A 10120-nucleotide genomic window follows, 5' to 3' on the forward strand; every position below is an offset into this window, starting at 1 on the left:
GTCTGTGAATTGCACCTGTATCCTATATTGCAATGTTTTGGGGTTCATATCCAACCAATAAGAGCATCTTTTAGGAGATTAGAATTTACTTTAATTTACAGCCTTACCAACCTACTGTACTGCCTCTACCTCCCACTAGACCAACCAGACCACACCTGACCTAGAAAAGCAACCTCAACACTGGCACCGCCAGTTTGAGAAAAACAATCGTATCCCGGGTGGACAGAAACAACAAAGACGTTATGCCAAGAAAACGTCTCTCCATAAAAACCGCACACTTTCTCCATGCCCAGACATTTTGTTTTTGTTTTACATCTTGTGGGAGGGCCTGGAATTCCAACATTTTGGGTTTCTGACAGTGTGGGGTTCTGGAATTCCTCAGCGACACCTCTGAGATGGATGATTATTAGTAACTCTAGACCAACTAGACCTAGAACAACTAGAACAACTAGACCAACTAGACCAACTAGAACAACAAGAACAACTAGAACAACTAGAACAACTAGACCTAGAACAACTAGACCAACTAGAACAACTAGACCAACTAGACCAACTAGACGTGGAACAACTAGACCAACTAGAACAACTAGAACAACTAGACCAACTAGAACAACTAGAACAACTAGAACAACTAGACCAGACCTAGAACAACTAGAACAACTAGACCAGACCTAGAACAACTAGACCAACTAGACCAAACATAGAACAACTAGAACAACTAGACCAACTAGAACAACTAGACCAACTAGACCAACTAGACCGAGAACAACTATAACAACTATAACAACTATAACAGCTAAAACAACTATAACAACTATAACAACTAGACCAGCTAGAACAACTAGACCAGACCTAGAACAACTAGAACAACTAGACCAACTAGACCAGACCTAGAACAACTAGAACAACTAGAACAACTACAACTAGAATAACTAGACCAAACCTAGAACAACCAGACCAACTAGAACAACTAGACCAGACCTAGAACAATTAGACCAACTAGAACAACTAGACGTGGAACAACTAGATCAACTAGACCAGACAGAGAACAACTGGACCAACTAGACCAACTAGAACAACTAGAACAACTAGACCAGACGTAGAACAACTAGACCAACTAGAACAACTAGACCAACTAGAACAACTAGACCAGACCTAGAACAACTAGACCAACTAGACCAGACAGAGAACAACTAGAATAACTAGACCAACTAGAACAACTAGACCAACTAGAACAACTAGACCAGACCTAGAACAACTAAAATTACTAGACCGACTAGAACAACTAGACCAGACCTAGAACAACTAGAACAACTAGACCAGACCTAGAACAACTAGAACAACTAGAACTACAACTGGGTGGTGGTGGTGCTCATTTTAGAATTTCCTGTCTTTTGAGGCTTTTGACAAGACATAACTTCATACTTAAAAAGTAATTTTTGGTTACCTAATAATTTTGGTTATCATTAATACTTCTCACAAACAGGGCTGCCACAGTGTGACCCACCCTTAGGAGGCTGGTGGAGGTAGAAATCGGAGGATGGGCTCATTGTCGTGCATGGAATGGAATGAGGAATGGTATCAAACACACATCCTCTGATTTCTACCTCCAACAGCCTCCCCTGGAAACTACAGGTAGTCTGGCCCGGTTAGGATCCCTCCCACACTAGGTCTTTAAGGCCACCAGGCCACCAGGCCACCAGGCCATCAGCGAGCAACTGAGGGAGAAACAAGAAGTGACAACAGCGACACCTCGAGTTGTTTGTCACCCGGCCAAGTCGCTACTGTAGGCCTGCCTGTCACATCCGTGGCATCAGTAGGGAAAGCCATCGACAGCTTGAGCATTCACATCCATGTCAACCCCATCTTTAGGAGAAAGAGAGAGAGAGAGAGAGAGACAGACAGAGAGGGGGAGAGAGAGAGAGAGAGAGAGAGAGTGAGAGAGAGAAAAGGTTATACTGAGGCCACAAAGTAGGTCAAATCAACAGCAAAGACAGGCACTGTGCAATTTCATAATAGGCTTCCTCACTTTGCCTGGCCATGAAAAACAGAGGGTTGGATTCGGCTCATTTCCTCCAAACCATACAGTGGATGGGACTTAAATAGACAGACGTTAAAATAACAGCGGAACAAAAGGGGTGTTTTAAACAAGGAGCAAAGTCATAAAGCTGCCCTTTGGGAAGAGGGGGTGAACGGAGAAAGAGGGCAGGAGAGAAAAAGAGAGAGAGAGAGAGAAAGAGAGAGTAGAGAGAGTAGAGAGAGAGAGGGAGAGAGGGAGAGAGACAGAGAGGGAGAGAGAGAGAGAGAGAGAGAGAGGAGCAGAGCCAGAGTGAAAGATGGAGTGAAGCGTAGAGAGGGAGGAAGCGACAGAGAGAGAAAGCAAGCGTCTTGCCGCGGCGCAGAGGGAGGTGAGGAGTGCGACTGTGGCAGCGCTCTGCCCAGAGGGACTCTGGGATAGCTTGTCCAAAGCCATCCTGTCAGCGGGCGAGCTCATTAGGTTCATAACCTCTCGGATCAGCGCTGGGGCCCGCTGTCAAGACGAGTGGAGCACCCGGGCAGTGATAAGGGCGAGTAATGAGGACAGAGAGAACGCGAGAGAGAGGCCCGTCGAGGCCTGGCTAAACCCTGCTGACGCCCACACCAGCAGGGGTGCAGGGGAGCCTCCTCTCCTAGCCCTGGACCCTCTATCTGGGAGCCTCCTCTCCTAGCCCTGGACCCTCTATCCGGGAGCCTCCTCCTCTAACTAGCCCTGGACCCTCTATCCGGGAGCCTCCTCCTCTAACTAGCCCTGGACCCTCTATCTGGGAGCCTCCTCCCCTAGTCCAGGACCCTCTATCTGGGAGCCTCCTCCCCTAGCCCTGGACCCTCTATCTGGGAGCCTCCTCCCCTAGCCCAGGACCCTCTATCTGGGAGCCTCTTCTCCTAGCCCTGGACCCTCTATCTGGGAGCCTCCTCCTCTAACTAGCCCAGGACCCTCTATCTGGGAGTCTCCTCCTCTAACTAGCCCAGGACCCTCTATCTGGGAGCCTCCTCCTCTAACTAGCCCTGGACCCTCTATCTGGGAGTCTCCTCCTCTAACTAGCCCAGGACCCTTTATCTGGGAGCCTCCTCCCCTAGTCCAGGACCCTCTATCTGGGAGCCTCCTCCCCTAGCCCTGGACCCTCTATCTGGGAGCTTCCTCCTCTAACTAGCCCAGGACCCTCTATCTGGGAGCCTCCTCCCCTAGTCCTGGACCCTCTATCTGGGAGCCTCCTCTCCTAGCCCTGGACCCTCTATCTGGGAGCCTCCTCCCCTAGTCCTGGACCCTCTATCTGGGAGCCTCCTCCTCTAACTAGCCCTGGACCCTCTATCTGAGAGCCTCCTCCCCTAGTGCTGGACCCTCGATCCTCTATCTGGAAGCCTCCTCCTCTGACTAGTGCTGTCCCCCCATCCCCCCCCTTCACCCCTTTAAATCCCCCTCACCACATTAATCTCCTTCCCCCCAGCCTCCCCCCTAGCTACTGCTGCACACCTGCTCAGCATCAGCACTAACACTATCGCTGATCTGGACTTCCTCAGCTACTGTTGGCCCAGAGATGGCCCTAGGCAACCAGCCCTTTAAGGCCCAGAGATGGCCCTAGGCAACCAGCCCTTTAAGGCCCAGAGATGGCCCTAGGCAACCAGCCCTTTAAGGCCCAGAGATGGCCCTAGGCAACCAGCCCTTTAAGGCCCAGAGATGGCCCTAGGCAACCAGCCCTTTAAGGCCCAGAGATGGCCCTAGGCAACCAGCCCTTTAAGGCCCAGAGATGGCCCTAGGCAACCAGCCCTTTAAGGCCCAGAGATGGCCCTAGGCAACCAGCCCTTTAAGGCCCAGAGATGGCCCTAGGCAACCAGCCCTTTAAGGCCCAGAGATGGCCCTAGGCAACCAGCCCTTTAAGGCCCAGAGATGGCCCTAGGCAACCAGCCCTTTAAGGCCCAGAGATGGCCCTAGGCAACCAGCCCTTTAAGGCCCAGAGATGGCCCTAGGCAACCAGCCCTTTAAGGCCCAGAGATGGCCTGGCGAACCACCCCTTTAAGGCCCAGTGATGGCTCCAGGAACCACCCCTTTAAGGCCCAGAGATGGCCTGGGGAACCACCCCTTTAAGGCCCAGAGATGGCTCCAAGAAGCACCCCTACGTGTGTTTGATACCATTCCTCATTCCGTTCCATGCATTACAATGAGCTCCGTCCTCCGATTTCACAGACATACTGCTCCGGCTGGCTGCTTGTGTGCAGGACTGATCTACACACAGTAGCTTCACTATTGGATAAAAAGAATAATTTATTGACTGATTTTATTTGATCCATTTCCTTGACACATAAATTTAGCTTCAATTCTATGAAAAACAACAATATAAAGTCACAATAGAACAACAGAACGTTCGGGTCCATCCAAGGAAGTGAATTGACCATCACCTATGGGAATGACAACGATTAAAGTACAAACATACACATAAAAAATGTTTTACCAACACATCATGCTACATGCCCACACCTTCCTATAGCTCCCTGTCCCCTGCCAGGCCTTCACCTGTTTGGTTCCCCCAGGAGGAGTGAGCCCCCCGGCCCCCTAAGGCACCTAAGGCCTGGCCCCGCTCCCAAGCTCCATGTTTGGGAGGTGAGGAGGGGAGAGGGGAGGGAGGGCTGGCGGTGGGGAGGGCAGACGGTGGGGAGAGCTTGACACTCATCGGCCCTGACAGAGCTGAGCTGGAGATGACCCTGCCCCACTGCGGCTAACGCTCGGCTGAACACGCTGGCTGGGCTGCTGAGCTCACCTGCCCTTCAACCACCAGACCAGGGGAGGCTGGTGGAGGGAGGGAGGGAGGTGGAGGGAGGGAGGGTGGGTGGGTGGGAGGGAGGGAAGCAGAAGGAGGGTGGGAGACTTCGGAGGACGGACTGGTTGTAATGCATGGAGTGGAATGAGGACATTCCTGATTTTGTTCCATGCATTATAATGAGCCTGTCCTCCGATTTCTCTTTACCGTTCCTGATTCCATCCCATGCATTACAACAAGCCCGTCCTCCCTCCACCAGCCTCCCCTAGATGTCTACCTCCACCAGCCTCCCTTAGATGTCTACCTCCACCAGCCTCCCCTAGATGTCTACCTCCACCAGCCTCCCCTGGAGCACACTGACTCAGCACATGTTGACTGGTACACTAACAACAGTGCAGTTCATTTGGACCGCAACTCAAGTGTGAAAAAGTAGTCATACAGAACACTACAAAGTTGTCATTTGTAGTTAGTAGATTTCCGGAAATTTCAACAATTTCCTTGATGAGTTTTGTACAACTGAACTGTCTTATCTGATCACAGCCCGGCAAAAAACAAAGGACCTATCAATCCATTGTTCACGTTTTGATATCAACAATATCTTAAACAAGTGAAAAGGGAGGTTAAAAAAGTTATAAATGTACTCCATCAACATTCAAGAACAGCTAACATAAACTGTAGTACACCTGCAGGAAGGCTAGCTGTGGAAAACCTGAGCAGCTCAATCACCCCATTCACACCGTGAACCAATTCAGGTCATAAAATGACATCACTTGGCATTCAGCATCCACACGACAACTATTTGTGTAACTTACAAGGGGGAAAATATATCTTAAACCTGAGACTTGCCTCTGTAAATGGCATATGACCGTGGTAACTGGTTCTTTCACTGTTGCTCTAGGAGGGTGGCGGGGAGATGGCAGGGGAGGCTGGTGGAGGTAGAAATCGGAGGACGGGCTTATGTTAAAGCATGGAATGGACACACGTGTCTGATACCATTCCTTATTCCGTTCCATGCATTACAACGGGCCGTCCTCCGATTTCTTCCTCCACCAACCTCCCCTGGGAGATGGTGACTTTGAATGGTTGTGTGTTGCTACGACTTTTTCCAGCAAAACACCCATCATTTGTACATAAAAAAGTTTTGTAAGGAACTATGTCTTCCTCTGTGTAAGAATATCCTTTCTGTAATTAGGAACCCTGATTTTCATAGATAGTGAAATAGCTATTCTCTCTCTTTCCCCCCTCCCTCTCTTCTCTCTCTCTATCCCTCTCTATTTCTCTCCATCCCTCTTCTCTCTCTCCATCCCCCTCTCTCTCCATCCCTCTCTATCTCTCTCTCTTTCTCTCCATCTCTTTCTCTCCATCCCTCTTATCTCACTCCATCCCCTTCTCTCTCTCCATCCCTCTCTATCTCTCTCTCTTTCTCTCCATCTCTCTCTCTCTCCACCCCACCCTCTCTCTCTCCATCTCCATCCCTCTCTTAACCCCCCTCTCTCTCCATCTCTCTTTTCTTTCTCTCCATCCCTCCATCTATCTCTCTCTCTCTGTGACAGATCATCCTGAACTCTATGCACAAGTACCAGCCCAGGCTCCACATCGTCAAGGCTGATGAGAACAACGATTTTGGCTCCAGGAACACGGCCTACTGCACTCACGTCTTCCACGAGACCGCCTTTATCTCCGTCACGTCCTACCAGAACCATAAGGTACCGTATGTGTGTCTTCTACGCACACCAGGGGAGGCTGGTGGAGGTAGAAATCGGAGGACAGGCTCAGTGTAATGCATGAAACGGAATGAGGAATGGTATCAAACACAGTGTGGGGGGGGGGGGGGACTTCTTCTTAAACATGGCAGAAATCACACGTGTTTGATACAAGTTCTCGTTCTGTTCCATGCGCTACAATGAGCCCGTCCTCTGATTTCTACCTCCACCAGCCTCCCCTGAGTCTAACATACTTCAATGCCAGTAATATAAGAGTGTAATATAAGAGTATAAGAGCTCGTATGAAGTGTTGGATAATGTAGGATGTAATGATAATGATGATGATAATGTGAGGATAATCCTATAAGATGTGTTTGGCTGTCTCTTTAGATCACACAGCTGAAGATTGAGAACAACCCATTCGCCAAGGGTTTCCGTGGCAGCGACGAAGGCGACCTCCGCGTCTCAAGACTCCAAGGGTAAGCACATGTTTATGGGAATGTGTCACTCATTACGACTCAATTGAATACTTATGTGAGAGTGTGGGAACCCATTTTGTCACAGTAAACGATGCTTTGGAACCAGAAATAACGATGTTTTGGAACAACTTTGGAACCAGAGATGACAAACATTTAATCGTTTTTTTTTTTCCTTCTTCTGCCACGCACCTGCGGATGAATTAACTGTGTTTATCGTACATTCTACTGTTGTGTAAGAGCGCGATTCAACACAAAACTAACAGCGGTTGTGTCTGCCGTCCTGCCCCTAGGAAAGATTACCCGGTGATCTCGAAGAACGCCGTCCGTCAGAGGCTCTTCTCTTCACATGGCCACCTGACGGGGAAGCTGGGAGGTGGAGTTCTGACGGGTCACCCACAGGTCCTGTCCCACCACTACCAGTATGAGAGTGGGCCCCCCGTGCCGGCCTCTGACCACCCCCAGGACCCCCTCTCGAACCCCTTCACTCCCAGCCGAGAGCCCGGCCTGCTTTATCACTGCTTCAAACACAGAGGTGTGTTACTCACCTACTGTACTGCACCTGACAGGGGAGGCTCGTGGAGGTAGAAATTGGGCTTGTTGGAGGACGGGCTCATTGTAATGCATGGAACGGAATGAGGAATGGTATCAAACACAGCTGAGGAATGGCATCAAACACGCTGTATTTGATGCCATTCCTCATTCCATTCCACGCATCACAATGAGACCGTCCTTCGATTTCTACCTCCACCAGCCTCCAGTGGCACCTGACCAGTCGTAACAACCAAATAAATCTTCTTGGGTAAAAAAAAACCTTTAGCTCTACCGCTGGCTAAAACGTCCTATAGAAACATATATCACTTGTCAAAAGGTATTGTGAAAAAACCCCAATGTTTTTGCGTTTTCAGTGATATTACTCTCTAACCATCTTAAATTCCTTTTCAGATAACGCCAGACACCTGGAACTGGGGTGTAAACGTCCGTACTTGGACACAACATCGGCCGCCGTCCCTGAGGACCACTACTTCCGCTCCCCCCCCTCCTACGAGCCCCCGCTGCTGTCCCACCCCTACTGCAGCGATGGCATCGGCTCCAGGGAGGCCTGCATGTACGGGGGGATGGAGGGGGAGGCTGGGGGGGCCGGCGGGTCAGACTGCAGCATGTGGACGTCGGTGCAGCCGTACCCCCGCTACAGTGTCCAGGCAGTGGAGGCCGTCCCCTACCAGCCCTTCACGGCCCACTTCACCAGCACGGCCACCGCCACCTCCGTGGTGCCCCACCACCCCCCCGCCCCGCCCCCGCGCCCCCAGCCAGACCTAGGGGTCTACAGCCCCGTAGGGCCGCAGCGAGGCCTGCCCGCCATCCCCTCGTCATCCTCCTCTTCATCCTCCTCTCCGCCTGTCCTCGGCGCCAGAGACAGATCGGCCCACCACCCTCCGCTGTACCACCGGAAGCCCGGCTCGCCGATACGGCCTCACAGGGATTTCTCCGGCTTCCCGGCGGCCCAGAGCGGCCCGTCCATCCGTGACCCGTCCTACCAGTACCAGATGGGGCTCAGCAGTGGGGGGGCACACTGGACTGACAGCTAGGGTTGTGTAGCTGCCCTCCACGCAGTGGTGATGCCCACCCCTGACAGCCCCAGAGCCAACCAGCCTAACCCCCTCCCCCCCCTCCCCTCCCCCCTCCCTCCACGCAGTGGTGATGCCCACCCCTGACAGCCCCAGAGCCAACCAGCCTAACCCCCCCTCCCCTCCCCTCCCCCCCTCCCCCCTTGCCCACCTTTGAACTGCCAGAGAGTGGTGATCACGCAGTGGTGATGCCCACCCCTGACAGCCCCAGAGCCAACCAGCCTAACCCCCCCCCCCCCCCCTCTCCCTTGCCCACCTTTGAACTGCCAGAGAGGCATCGTAAATGAGATTACAGTAAATTGTTAAAAAAAAAAAAACACAGCCATGATGACCTTTTTTTTGCCAAGTTCTGAAGTACACAATGAAGCCATACTAGTTTAGCAGGACGCGGACCCAGGCCCAAACCCTGTCTGGATGCTGCGCAGCTTCAGACCCAGACTGTAGCACCACCCTATCAGTGACTGAGATGCGGGTTCCGGTTCCGGTTCCGGTTCCAGAGGATCCCGAAGAATCCGTCGGAAGGAGGACGTAGAAGCGTGCCATATAAGGGGTTGTTGGGCTCCTGTCCATCATGATCTAGGTTAATGCAGTGCCATAAGGAGATGTTGCTCAGCGAAAAATGTGTATCCAGGATGACTTTTGATTCATTTGGAGTAGTGTGTGTGTGTAGTAGGATATGAGGAGGATGTGTATGTAATGGGTTTCAATCCGTGGGGAGGCTGGGGGAGGTAGAAATCGGAGGACGGGCTTGTTGTCGTGCATGGAGCAGAATGAGGAATGGTGTCAAAGTCATGTGCGTGTTTGATGCAATTGCTCATTCCGTTCCATGGATTACAGTGAACCCGTCCTCCGATTTCTACCTCCCCCAGCCTCCCCTGGTTTGTCTATGTCAGCATTTCAACACCTGTGGAGATGAAAAATATACATATTACCATATCAGCCAATGAGGAGGAAGAGATGATGATGTTTACGTGTATTTTAAGAGATTAAACAGGCTAATTGTAATTAAATGGGGTGGTCAGTTTTGTTGAGAACCTGAGTAAAGCCTTCATGTGTGACTTCATGTGTGACTTCATGTCTCTTTACTCTCTGCCGATAGTGCTGTCCCTGATATATTAAGCAGTGTCATATCCAGGATAAAAGGCATTTCAAACAGGGCAGTGATGTAAAAATACAAACACCCTAATTAAAACAGCAACACGCAAACACACACACATTCTTCTCAACATGCTGGTTTCTGATAGAGTGGCATTAACAGACTAAACCAAAACATAACTCTCTCAGTGAAAGACTTGAAGAGTCAGCGAAACGCCATTTTAAACGCCCGTCCTTAAACTGAATCTCCGCTGCATTGAGTTGGAAAAAACCCCATCTGAGACCAGTGAGATGCACCGAACTGAAGCTCCTAAAAACAGTCTTTAGGTGCTCCCCCCAGCCCACACGTACAGCCCAGAGGAGCGCTAAGCATGCTTGGCTCTCATCCTCCTCCCGTAAGCCTACGCTGGCTAACGCTGTTAGCG

The 10120-nt window shown here is 50.9% G+C and overlaps 1 protein-coding gene across 1 annotated transcript in view; it reads left to right on the plus strand.

Annotated features, from left to right (window-relative positions):
- The window catches only part of tbx4 (T-box transcription factor 4), a gene marked incomplete at both ends in the record, with an annotated part of 21961 nt that extends 13400 nt beyond the window's left edge, over window positions 1-8561 (plus strand). The window contains 4 exons of the mRNA XM_083697617.1: window positions 6347-6499; window positions 6887-6975; window positions 7266-7507; window positions 7918-8561. Of these exons, the coding sequence (XP_083553743.1) occupies window positions 6347-6499; window positions 6887-6975; window positions 7266-7507; window positions 7918-8561 (1128 nt within the window). The remainder of the gene's footprint in view (window positions 1-6346; window positions 6500-6886; window positions 6976-7265; window positions 7508-7917) is intronic.
- Between the last annotated feature and the right edge of the window lie 1559 nt (window positions 8562-10120).

Source organism: Argentina silus (assembly GCF_951799395.1).
Source record: "Argentina silus genome assembly, contig: scaffold_121, whole genome shotgun sequence".
Taxonomy (NCBI): domain Eukaryota; kingdom Metazoa; phylum Chordata; class Actinopteri; order Argentiniformes; family Argentinidae; genus Argentina; species Argentina silus.